The 13,630-nt window shown below is 37.4% G+C and overlaps 2 protein-coding genes across 9 annotated transcripts; one reads left to right on the plus strand and one right to left on the minus strand.

Moving 5' to 3' along the window:
• Positions 1-13: 13 nt before the first annotated feature.
• Positions 14-11,174, plus strand: Mep-1 (zinc finger protein MEP-1). Of its 8 annotated transcripts, none has more exons than XM_072898590.1 (9): positions 14-156; positions 2,805-2,904; positions 3,373-5,760; positions 5,854-5,942; positions 7,161-7,298; positions 8,013-8,189; positions 8,592-8,714; positions 8,936-9,040; positions 9,171-11,174. In XM_072898590.1, the coding sequence occupies exons 2-9, from the start codon at positions 2,835-2,837 to the stop codon at positions 9,483-9,485; spliced, it is 3,405 nt and encodes a 1,134-aa protein (XP_072754691.1). In that variant the 5' UTR covers positions 14-156; positions 2,805-2,834; the 3' UTR covers positions 9,486-11,174. The 8 variants fall into 8 exon arrangements, with proteins under 8 accessions (XP_072754691.1, XP_072754696.1, XP_072754693.1 ...); XM_072898592.1 differs by lacking the exon at positions 14-156 and adding an exon at positions 657-727; XM_072898589.1 differs by lacking the exon at positions 14-156 and adding an exon at positions 813-860.
• Positions 11,175-11,831: 657 nt separating this feature from the next.
• On the minus strand, positions 11,832-13,570 carry Eif3i (eukaryotic translation initiation factor 3 subunit I). The gene is made up of 5 exons (XM_072898598.1): positions 13,437-13,570; positions 12,986-13,232; positions 12,605-12,885; positions 12,329-12,529; positions 11,832-12,171 (listed from the first exon to the last, which is right to left on the minus strand). Exons 1-5 carry the CDS (start codon positions 13,437-13,439, stop codon positions 11,923-11,925), a joined length of 981 nt encoding a protein of 326 aa, XP_072754699.1. The 5' UTR covers positions 13,440-13,570; the 3' UTR covers positions 11,832-11,922.
• Positions 13,571-13,630: the final 60 nt, after the last annotated feature.

Here is a 13,630-nt window from a genome sequence, read left to right on the forward strand (position 1 = left end):
GTCGTCGCTGCCGCCGCCGACGACGAGGATCGCGAGTACACGCGATGATGTCGTGCCGTCCAACGCTCGCGTAGACAACCCCGTCGTCGTCGTCGTCGTCGTCATCATCATCGTGGTCATCGTCATCATCATCATCTTCTTGCTCTTCGTTTCTAGGTGAGTATACATTATATAAATATACGTCATTGATTTAATTGGGGTTCTCTCTCTCTTTTTCTCTCTCAAGACACAGAATCGTCTGCTTGACATTAGACAAAACATTCGGTTGAATCGAGAGAAGAGAGAGAAGGCTAATTATCTTTCAAAAGGGGCAAAGGTCCTAGAAATTAACCTCAACCTCTGTCGGAAGAAGCGACTCGGGACTGCCACCAGGTCCTCGCCTATATACTTTTCAAGATTAGCGGATGATGAAAAGTATATAGAGGTGTCATGAATGGACTCGATGATGGTCTCGGTCGCGTGTCTCTTCGTACATATGTACGTGTGACCGCGACCTAAGTGGCGCGCGGTCGCGTCGCCGTGGACGAGCTTTTACATTCTGATTGGTCTATGTGTGTACGCGCGCGCGCGCGCGCGTGTCTCTTTCCCCTCCTCTCTCTTTCCCCCGCTCTCCCCTCTGTCTGTCTGCCCGCACTCCTGCGCTCTCGAACGCGCGTCTCGTCGTCGCGTCCTCGGCGCGTCGAGTAGTGCATCGCGTACGAGAGAGTGTATCTTCCTGACAAAATTCGTAAGTCGTCTTCGACGAATCTCTCGATCTCATACGCGCGCGCGAGAGAGAGAGAGAGAGAAAGAGAGGGAGGACACCCCCTCGCGAGAGTGAAGCGCGCATGGTTGTGTCGGCGGCCTTTGCCTTCGACGCGGTAAAACGTCGCTTGGGAGTCGCCTTGCATGTATCCTCTTCGTGATTGGGACTTGAACAGCCAGCTAAAAAATACAGAGAGAGACAAAAGGGAAGGGTAGAAGTGTAAAGTGTAGAAGAGCGCGCGCGAAGACGCGACGGTGTCCTCTCCGATATTCCGCGTAGATCGGGAGGGGAAGGAATCGCTCTCTCGAGCAATTTCGGGCGGGATCAGGTTAGTGATACCGTGCGCTTTGTAAGAGGGAAAACGTGCGCGCGGGAGTCGCTCGGGATGCTTCGAAAGAATATTTCCCAGCACCATTGATGGAGGAGAGAGAGAAAGAGAGAGAGAGAGAGAGAGAGAGCGAGCGAGCCCTCGCTTCTCTCCGCGAGTAGGTCAGCGAAGACCGCCGATCTGTCAACTGGACGTCAATCTCGTTCCGTCCCGTGGTTAACCTCATGTATATATGTTATAACCTTCATATACGGATGTTGGACATCTTAGGGATCTCCGACTGAAACCTTTTTGATCCTTCGTCTCTCGTATTCGTCATCTCTCTCTTTCTCTCTCTCTCTCTCTCTCTCTCTCTCTCTCTCTCTCTCTCTCTCTCTCTCTCTCTCTCTCTCTCCCGGCACTGAGAAAATGACAAACCGCGCGATTCTCATCCTCCGTTTTCTTTCTCTTCCCTAGTCGACGCCGGGCCACGTCCGCGAATGGACTCGTGAACGTCACGCTCGTAGACGACGACGTACCTGTAGGCAACGTGTAGTGAGTTATCGGAACCCGCGGTGCCCTCCTCGATCGATTCGATCGTCGAAATTCATACGAGCATCGCATATAAGTGTATACATATACCATTGAAACTTTTATAATTGACAGATCATTTTATCATCATCATGTGCATCAGCATGTTAGACGCCTCGTTAAAAAGCTTAGCGCGCGCGCGCGCAGCCGACTGCGTACACACACATATACTCGGCGAGGTTTTTTTCTACGTGTAGGAGGTTGAGAGAGGAGAGAAAGAGACAGAGAGAGAGAGAGAGAGGGGAAGGGAGAGAGAGAGAGAGGGGAAGGGAGAGAGAGAGAAGAGAGAGGGAGGAGAGAGAAGACACAGCGTGCACGGAGGGTCGAGACTCTCGAGACCGACAACTGGCTGACGAGGTGACTGGTACTCGCGTACGCTATCGGTGGCTGACGAGCACAGGTGACTGACTGCAAGACGACGCTAACTGTTCTCGCGCGAGAGCCCAGGACCCTCGGATACCCACCCGTTCGTTTGCGCGTCCGTCTGCCCGTCCGTCTGTCCGTCCGTCCGTTCGTCCGTCCGTCCGTCCGTCCGTCCGTCCGTTCGTCCGTTCGTTCGTTCGTTCGTTCGTTCGTCCGTCCGTTCGTTCGTTCGTTCGTCTGTCCGTCCGTCCGTCCGTCCGTACATCCGTTTGCTCGTCAGTTTGTTCGCGCGTGCAGCACGACGGACTCGCTCACGACGAGGGAAGAATTAAAGAGGAGCGTTAGACGGGAACGACGTTCCACGGAGCCTCGGACGACGACGCCGCCGTCATCGTCGTCGTCATAGTCATAGTCATAGTCATAGTCATCGTCGTCGTCGTCGTCGTCGTCGTCGCCGTCGCGTTCACTCGAAGGCCGCTCTCAAAGAACCTCTCTCTCTTCTCTCTCTCTCTCTCTCTCTCTCTCTCTCTCTCTCTCTCCCCCCCCTCCCTTCCTTTCCAGTTCGAGACGGCTGGTCGGAAGTTTGTTGGTTATGGGAGCGAGAGCGGACGCAAGTGCGGAATTCGCAGCGCCATTTTGAAAAATTCGGCCCCGCTAAAAATTCCTCCCTCCCGCACCCCTGTCCGCCTTGTACCTGCCTGTCGCGAGGAGGTAGAGAGCGCGCGACGGAGCGCTTCATCTAGCCTTCGCCTCCTTGCGCCCGTCGATTGTCATCAGTTGGTATCATTAATTGTTTAGATTGACTGCGCGGCGGACCGCGGTGGACTCATGGAAGGCACGTTGGAGGAGCCTGATATTAAGGACTCATCTCGGAGCAGTCCCGACAGGCACCTGAAAGGTGAGCATGATGCCCTCCTCCTTCCCCCCACCCCACCCACCCCCCCTGTCGCGGCATCAAGTTTTGCTTTTTTCTTCAACGCTCGGCGTGCTATCTGACTTTTCTGGATTTATTATACATTATTTTTTGGGTCACTCAAGTTGTTCTCTATGTTGCCATGTAGTAATTTAATTTCTATAAGAAATGGATCTAGTTATTTTTATATACTGTGCTACTCGCTAACTAGTAATTGTACATGATATATTATGGTTTATTAACAGGCTTGTGTTAGAATGATTTGAGATAATTACATTGTATCTCATTTGTATGTTTTGTGTTTAATTATAAACTGCGCAAAACTTGTGATTTTTATATACATTTTGAATTATATGACATATGCTTGTCGTTTTTTATTGTTACCATACTGAGAAAAGAGTTATTGTCTAATAAATAATGATTATGCATTAAACATTTCATGATTATTTGCAGATATGGTTATTCCAAATGGTGTCAATGGGAACTATAGCGCCGACAACGAAGAGTACATGGATATCAGTGACACAAGCAAGAATGCATCAAAAGAATTTGTCACAGAAGACGAAGAGGGTGACGAAGAGGGTGACGAAGAAGGTGACGAAGAAGATGGGGATGATGAAGAGGATGGGGATGATGACGAAGATGGTCAAGCTGAAGAAGCAGTTGAAAGTCAAGAAAGAAAAAATGAAAATAGTGAGCAAAATGAAGCAGTAGGTAATTGTAGTAAGGAGGGTGAAATATTTGATTCGAAAAATGACTTTAAAGTATCCAAATTGTCGGATGGTGTCAGTGAGACGAACAATTCTAGTGAAGTGTCTAAAACTGAATCAGAGTGTCAAAACACATCCTGTGCAGCTATGGAAGTAGACGAACAGAGTAATAACTCTGATGTCGAGTGTCTTGATGAAAGCATTACGGAAATACAGTTGGATAACGATGATGTGTTCATTTCGAAAAAAATTGTCGAAAAGCAAGACAATGATATGTCATCAAATTGTAGCTGTGACAGTAGTGAACTTGCTGACGGTAGCATGGAGAAGTCAGATGACAAATTGTGCGAGGAGAATGGAAGCTGTGACAGTCCAGATATTGAAGAGATAACAGATAGCGCAAAGAACAATGGTCATAATGTTTCAGATTCACGTGCTCTCAAAGATCCCACAAAACAGAGAAAACCGCGAAAACAAATAGATCTTAGTAATATTACGCCGAGAAGAAGTTCGCGTAATATTAAACGAACAAGCTACATAGAAAAAGAAGTAGAGGAGGAAGTAGACGATGATGGATCTGATATAGAAGAAATTAAGCCAGAAGATCCGTTAGCTGGTATCGACAGTAAAGACAAGGAGAATTCTAAACTGAAATCACCAATAAGGAACAGTAGTAAAACTACTATTGTCGTTAACGATACTAAGCGTTTGGTAGAAATTGCCGCTGGTAGTAAATCTATCAAAGGTGGAAAGAAAGAACCTACATTAGTCATAATAGATACAAATTCGATTCTTTCAGGGCGCGGTGGAGTCCCTGTGAGTAACAGCAAGCCTCATCATTCTATCTCCAATTCTAGCTCGTTTTCAGTTGTCCCAGTAGGCGGTATGACAACCCAGACGATGTATTCTAATATGAGAACTACCATCACACCGGTACCAATGACTTCGAAGACGGCACAACTGAGTCCGAAAACTAGTAGTATGACCACGGTTACGGCGTCAGTACCGCCGATTTTACCGACGCTAACCGATGACATGTTTGTAGTTGAAGCACCATCTTTCATAGTACCTTATGTATACGAGAAACCACCTCTAAGACCGTTAAAAGAATTTGTCACTAAATTGGAGAAAAGTATCGAGGAGAGAGAGAAGGAGGAGAAGTTGAAAAGAGGCGACGATAATAAGGATAACGAAGATAAGGAGGATTCTTTGGATATTATTAAGAAAGGCAATGAAAAGTCTGATGAGAGTGAAAGTGAGGGACGAAGCAAGAAAGAAGGAGACGATAAAGGAAGTGACAATTCAATAGACCTGACTGAGCATGGATTCAGTAGTATAAGTGACAGACAAGGTGAACTAAGGCAAGAGGATAGAAATAAAGTACTGACGTACTTTGATTTGCCGTTGGGCAAGTTTTTCATGCAGATAGGGATGAATCTTGTACAGGAGTTTGTGCAAACTGATCTCTTACGGACTCAAAAGCGTAAGCAAGGCAAGGGTAGCACATCCGCCGAGACTCAATTAGCTATAAATTCGCTTATCAAGAATCTAGAGTTTAGTAAAGAGAATAACGAACCATTCCATTTAGAGATGAAAAAATGCGAGTTCTGTAGTTTTAAAACGGAATCGACATTAGTCATGCAACATCATCTAGAGACTCCACATATGCGCAACTACGTTTACAAATGTAACTTCTGTCCGATTGAAGTTCGCAGTCCCCACGATATTCTCTATCACATGGAAGCGGAACACAATACTCGCGGTAGACTGGAGCGCGGCCCGGCTTTTCATCAGTGTCCAAACTGTCCGTTCGAGGATAATCAGAAAGGCAAATTGACGCGGCACATTCTCGCCTGTACGAAGAAGTTTAGACCGGAGAGAAACTTGGAGCCTGCCGCCGATTGGGAGCCGCCAGCCAAAATACCCAGACTAAATCGTGCACGACCTGTCGGCCCGACTAATCCAAACGCGCTCGCCGCTATGGCAATGAGCGCTAAGAATCCGCAGCCGTTGCTACCAAAATTACTACCAGCACCAGGGATCGCAGGTCGTGGAAGAGGACGGCCGCCAATGCAGCCGAGATATTCCGATCTAAAAACGTTACGGCCGGGTGCTACTACAATGCGGCAAGGTAAATTTTTATAAATATACATCCAATGTTATATATTTTTCACCCACAGACATTTTTTCATATTATACAATATTTATGTAAATCGTATTTCAGACAATGTTGCAGGAATGATGTACCGTCCTACATCTTCCGGTTTATTAGTACCCACGTCATACCAATTTGGTAGTAATCAAATATTCCAGGTAAAAAATAGCATTTATTCTTTATATATAAATATATACTTCTTACTATACGCAACACTAACATATAAACTCAGAGATAAATTTTGAAAAGTAAAATTCAATTAGCTAAAATTAAAGCGGACTAAAAGTTGTAAATTCACGTTGCTTCACGAAACTCGAAAAGAGAATATGTTGCAATAAATGAGCAAGACAAGTTTTTTTTTTTTTTTTATTTAAAACATTATTCATGTTGTAAATGTGGCCGCATATATTTACTGTTGTGATATTTTAGAAAGGCCTTAACACACAAAACATATCAGTACAATATATAATTTATTATAACTGCTGTACTTATATATATATATATATATATATAATTTTTTTAACGTATTTTTGCAAAATCTGTGCTTACAAGGGTGATGAAAATCGTGACAAGTGTCATGCCCTTCTTAAATTTAAATTTGATTAATATAAGTTTGATAGAAAGCCACAATTTACATATTTTGCATAAAAGTTTAAATATTATCGTATATTAAATTATATCTACAATCTGTACACTACAAGGCTATACTATAATACTAGCTGTTGAATCTTCTAGGCGTAAGCATGAATATTACATTTTATTTTACAAATTAATATCTTATGTAACAATATTCACCAAAGGCAGAATAGCATAAACTTATTAATGCATATTTATAAATGCTAAACTGGAATCAAAGCAAGAGTGGAAATGTTTTTGAGTATACTCGTTAAATTTTTTAAAATGTTTAATAGTATATGCATCATGATGTGAACATTAATTTATATAAGCTAATTTTTTGTTAATAAAAAAGTTTTTTTTTTTTTTTTTTTTTTTTTTTGAAAAGTTATTTGTTATTTTAATTCATAATATATTATATGACAAACACTCAAAATTATACAAAACATTTTTATATTTTATATTTTTATATCTTATATAATCCTATGTTATATTTGAGAGAAAACTTTCAGTTTTGAGTGAAAATTAAATTGAAAATAATTAAATCCTAATAACACACATACACACACATACATGTTGTTTTGTCTGTCACATTAAAGTTATTTAACGACGTAATAATAGAAATGCATTAATATTTTATAACGTACGCATTCTCTGATTTTTTTATAATGATGAAAATATGCGTACACACTCAAACTGTCACACTTTAAATACACTCGAGGCTCCAAGAACTAGTAAAAAAGATATATGGGTGGTGGCAGGTGGTGGGTGGTTCTGGGACTGTCATGTCGGCTGTCTCGGGAGTGAGTAGCAGTAGCGGCGGCAGTTCCGGTCAACCCACACCAATTGCACTTGTACCCAACGTAATCGACTCTCTGTCTAGGTTGTCCTCATCACAGGTAAATAAATATTGGAAAATAATCGGGGAGAAAGTGTAACTGATTTCGTGATATATGTGAGATCGCATGAATGATGTGTTTTGCAGGGGCGCAAAAAAAATTTTTTCTTTTTTTTTTTTATAATATTGCTTAAGTCTTTGATCAAACGTATTTGTTGTAGAACGACTTTAGAAGACTTAATACTTAACATACAACAACATAATTCCCCACATATTTACTCTTACCACTTACTAGACCAATTATATATATATATTATTCTGAATATTTTTTATCCATTCCTTCATGTCAATATAACAGCATGATTACACTAAAAAAAAATATATATATATATATAATATTTTACTATCAAAATACTGATATTTATCTTAATCTTTAAAAAAGTAATAAATTGCTACATAGTCAAAAGAAAAAAAAAAATTAATAAGATAGAGAAACGATAATTTTGATATATTTTTAATAAATAATTATTGGAAAAGACTTTGTAAAAGACAAAATTATGATTTTTTTTAGTTATTAAATTCGATGAAAGAATACACTTATACACATATACACATTATGTAAAGATAGAGCAATCTAAGAAATATATTACCTTGATGTAAGATTTTTCAGGTGGCTATTACTAATGAAAGATATTTGTCAGTATGATTTAAGAAAATAACATTACATTGACGAATTTTTATATCCTAAATAACATAAGTACTTTATATTTTTCAGAATACAACAGCCAGTCCAAAAAATCCCACAGCAAAGCTATTGAGTCAGCCGAGTATATCTATTACTCCATTACCACGTACGACATCTCAAACCTCCATTCCAGGATCAGGAACTTCTTCAAAATCTGGAGGAAAAAATACATTTGTTATATGTGAAATTTGTGACGGATATATTAAGGTAAGTAATATACAATAAATCAGACTTTTATTCCCATGTAAGCTAATTAATCAAAACTACATTTAAAAAAGAAATTTGAAAATTTCATCAAAATATTTTTTAATAACTATCGAATAAAATTTATTAGTTAATAATTTTATTACTTGACAAATTTATTACTTAAATTTAAATTGTATAAGTATATAAGTATATTGAGTTGTATATTGAGTTTATAGATTCAAGTTTATATGACAGTGATATAAAAAAGTATATTTCTGATTATATTATATTACACACTGACAAAATTATATATGATAAGATTAATTATTACTTAGCAGCTGTTATAAAACCATCATATGTATATATTGTATAATAATGTCAATCTTTTTCAAGTATTTTGCATTACATTTTATCGTATTTTAGGATCTAGAACAATTACGAAATCACATGCAATGGATCCACAAAGTAAAAATACATCCAAAGATGATTTATAATAGACCTCCATTAAACTGCCAGAAATGCCAATTCCGATTTTTCACAGATCAGGTAAAATTTGTAATTAATTAACACATGAGAAATTTTTAAAATTAATTTTATATTTAAAATATAGATTTTTTTTGCATGTATAAGAAAATACATATTGATATTTTCACAGTCACGTTTCATCTACATTAATTTTGACAAAATATAAATTTTATATGAGATTTGATCGCGTGCGCGTTGCCATTAACGTATTCATGATAATATTTACATTTTTTTTTTTATAGGGTTTGGAAAGACACTTGTTGGGATCTCACGGGCTGGTCACATCCAGCATGCAAGAAGCGGCAAATAAAGGAAAGGATGCAGGTCGTTGTCCGGCTTGTGGCAGAGTAAGTTTATCCTTTCTACAATTTTTTCAAATAAAAACACATTTTCGAGAGAAAGAGAATATAAAAAACGAACGCACGATGAAGGAGCAGAGTTGAGAGCTATGATTTTGATTTTATAATAATTTCACAGGTATATCAATGGAAGTTATTAAATCATGTTGCTCGAGATCACGGGATGACATTAAAGCCGGCACATCTATCGTATAAATGTACAGTTTGCACTGCCACATTTGGAATGTACAAGCAATTCGAGAATCACGTGTACTCGGCGCACAGTGTCGTGGCGAAGAGAGTAATGGACAAGAAAAATGCACCTGCATCTCCATCGTCCAGATCGAACGATTCGCTTTTAAAACCACTGAAGATTAACGACGAGATTACGATTATCCCGCAACCAGCGAAACCCACAACTAGATCCGGTGCGACTCAAGGCAGAGGAAAATAGCAATGATGAGCTTGAGTGATACTTGTGTCTTGTCCAATCGAATTTCGCATAACTCTTTGTGGTACTCCATACCGATCACTGACGGATGTACAGTGATTAACGTGCCGTGTACATGTGTATACTATGCTTAAGACGCGAATTTTAAAAACACCTAAACGGGAAAAAAAGAAAAAAAAAAGGAAAGAAAAGACGACTCTTTTGACGACAGGAATCTAATTGACTGCATAACAATATTCCATCAATGATTACACCGATATATTTATTTAAGAATTTTTATTATTGTTATCGGACCTACATAAAATAGACTGTAAAAAACATTAAAGGGTGGCCTTCAGTCTGACTCCTTGGTTAACTCCTAGAGCTGCATACTCCCGACCTATAAACGCCTATGTGTAACACGGACTCTCTCGCGCGCGACATAGAGTATATCTACCTTCGATACGTCGCAACGCGATTATTCTCTTACATAGCGAATTCTCTATAATGTAAATTCTTTTTCTAAGATAAATATATATTCGAATTTATTCTATTTTGTTATCGACGCTAATTAATATGACTACTCGCGGGACAATGAAACTGTCCTTAATCTCCGGTTTGATAAGAAGACATCATGTTTGCGGAACGGTTTCCGAATGATAAACAATGCGATAAGTTGTACTAATTGACCAGAGTGCCCTCGACTGTCACGTGAATCTATAGTACACAGGTACTAACGACAAGTGTATACTAGCTACCTATGTGGTTCTTTAAATCTTATACATATTGTACTCTCTCATTTCGCTATCATACGTTTTTTAATTAACAGTTAGTGAAATTATCGTCATTATTCTTATTTATGATATTTCATGAAACTGTGTGTATGGAATAATTTATGATGTACAACATGAGAAATAATTGTTTTTTTTTTTAATTGGAACTTGTGTAAATTGTATATCTATATATTATCATAAGTTTGATCCCTCCCTCTTTAGTCACGTATACTGTAATAAAAAGCAGAAAATATTCGATTTTATTTTTGCGCTCTTATAAGAACAAACAAAAATGTACATTAATATAGGATATAATATAAAGAAATATATCAATAAAATAGGATGGCACACAAATACACACGCTCGTGTATACATTTTTTCTGATAAACGATAAACGTGAATATAAAACGGAACATTGATCCTGTTAGCACACAACGCGACGCGTACATCTACATTTATATATGTATATATATAATATAAAACGTTCGCAAAAACACAAGATATTATATATATAAATATGTAAAATTATAATAGTATAGAGCAATAGTGTAGTACAAGAAGAGACTATTCATTTCATTTTCTTCTTGTATACACTCCGGAACGATTATAGGATTACATCAATATGTAGATAGTCGTTAAAAAAATTAACGCGGGTTTAATTTAGTAATTTCAATTTGTCCCGATAATTTTTGTACGTTACTGTAGGATATAATTTTAGAGGGAAAAAAATCGTAATCAGTGAAAAAAAGAAATATAAGATAGTGCGTTTTTGCACTGTATGGCTGTATTATTTAATTCTGCTACCTTGCCAAACGCTTATGGCAAGCCATGTTGGTAAAACTAAGAAACAGACATAATTACAGAAATATATAGTTTATTGTAATAATTTGTACAATATTATATGATTACAAAAATAAAGTGTACCAACATTGAACTAAAACTTGTACGATATGCGCTACACTCTGAGACTTATTATTCATTAAAGACCACAACAGAGTTTGTGATCTAAATAAGAAAATATAGTCTCAATATATCTATATATTTCAAAGCCTATTTTATCCACTCCTTTAAAAAGTATGTATAAAAAATTATGATTATACTTACATATTATACATCCATGGGATTATATACAGAGGAGTATTTCCAGAAATATATTTCATTTTCTTTTCTTTATTAAGAGTCCAAAATATACTCAATATTTTAATATATTTTAAGTTAAGTGAAACAAATTAAATACACTGAAATACTGGCATCTGCTGAAAAATGTAGAATTAAAAAATAAGAAAATAAATGAAAAAAAGATTACATTATTGGAAAGGATACCTTACAGTGATAGATATCTACAAAAGTTATAAAGCACATATTTATGAATATTAATTGTGACAAATTTATTATATTTTATTGACATATTTTAGATATATTTCATATATTTGATACATTATTTCAAAGCTTTAAAATATGAGGAATTTTATTTTTTTCTAAAATTTCTTTATATTCTTTAATTATTAAAAATACTTCATACATTTAACAAACATTTATTATTATGGGATGTTTTATCAATTTTATTTTGTAAAAACTCTTGTTGTTTGACATCATGTAGTTTGGAAAAATGATTACACAGTTGTATTTTATTCTGATAGAATAATATATACATTTTATTATGTAAATATGTCTTTCAATTGATAAATTTAATATTCGAAATGGAAGTCGAAGTAAGATTGATCGAAATTATTAATACGAATATATCCATCTTCTCCACCTGTAGAGTAACTACGACCATTAGGATGAAAAGCAAGAGAATTAATAGGACCAAAGTGCCCTTTCAAACGTGCAAATTCCTCTTCAAACACTAAATGGAAGAATCGTGAATCAAATTTGCCTTGTCGCGCGGACGTTGTAGTGACATCCATAGCGTCTTGACCACCACCAAGAACCACCTAGAAAAAAACATTTACTTAGTAGAGTGTAACGTTCAATTTATATACGATTTATATTTCCTAACTGCAATTATACTAATATTTTACTTTTTTTTCAAGATTTCAAGATGTGACATATAATATGATGATGACTAACATAAGGTAACAACTTTCTTACATGATCAAAAATTGGTGATATTGTAGCAGAATTTACGGGTCTTTCTGTCTTGTATGTCTTCAATAGCACCAAGGATTCACTATCAAAAAGTTTTGCTGTATGATCTTTGGATGCGGTTACAAACATGGTGCCATCTTTGTTACATTGCATATCGTTTATCTGTGATTTGTGACCTTTGACGCTAGACAACTTTTTCCCTGTCTGTAAACATTACAAACGATATAAATTATTATCAGATATTTCCACGATAATTGTCATTGCAATAAAGACACTCACCCTCACGTCCCAAAGTTTAATCTCGCCATCCTCGTGACCTGTAATAATAGTTTCATCCAGGGCACCCCATAATATAGCGGAAATTCTAGGGCCATTGACGGAAATTCTAGAGATCGCATCTTCCTGCGATAATGTAGAATCGACATTTCGTACATCCATAATAAACATCTCGCACTGATGACCTAAGGCTTTATCAGTAGAAAATACAGCAAGGTTTGCTGAATAACTGAAACCACACGCTCTTACAGAACTGTTTGTGCTCAATTGACCTATCTCTTTGCCTAAACAAAATTATAAAAAAAAAAACACAATTACATGTACGTCGCATATGCAAACAAAATACATTAATTATCGTTCATCTTTATTATATAATGTACAAACCAGTTTGACAATCCCACACTCTGAGCGTATTGTCACCACTGCCGGATAACAGCCGTGTGGTATCCCAGTTGACATCGATACACCATACGGAACCGTTGTGGCCGTTAAAAGTCCCAAGACGCTCCCCGTTCAGGGCGTACCAAACATTAGGCTGCTTATCCTTACTAGCAGAGAACACCAAGTCTCCTTCCCTATTATATTTTATCTTGGTGATGGCACGCTCGTGCCCGTGTAACATCAGGGGTTTCTGCAATAAACAATTTCCTTTATATATATATATATATACTGGTATACACATGTAGGAAAAAAAAATTGATGTATCTGTCACATTGAGGTTATATCGTCACATGTTTTATTGGCCTAAATGCAACGTAGATTTCGCTAAAAAAATGATAATATAAATATATTAATGCAAGAATTAATTATATTAATATTAATCAAGTAAACTAACCATTTTGTGGCGTTTTACTCAATTTTACTCGAGATTTCAGGTGATTTCTCCCTCTTACAATCGCACAAGAATCGGTTACCTGTATCCACCGAAATGATCATGACTGACAAAGGCAAGGTTACACTAGACGACAAAATTTTGCCGTATTCTCAATTGGCTATCGGACAAATAGTTTCTAGAATCTTAACCGATAT

This window comes from Anoplolepis gracilipes, chromosome 8, assembly GCF_047496725.1.
Source record: "Anoplolepis gracilipes chromosome 8, ASM4749672v1, whole genome shotgun sequence".
Classification (NCBI taxonomy): domain Eukaryota; kingdom Metazoa; phylum Arthropoda; class Insecta; order Hymenoptera; family Formicidae; genus Anoplolepis; species Anoplolepis gracilipes.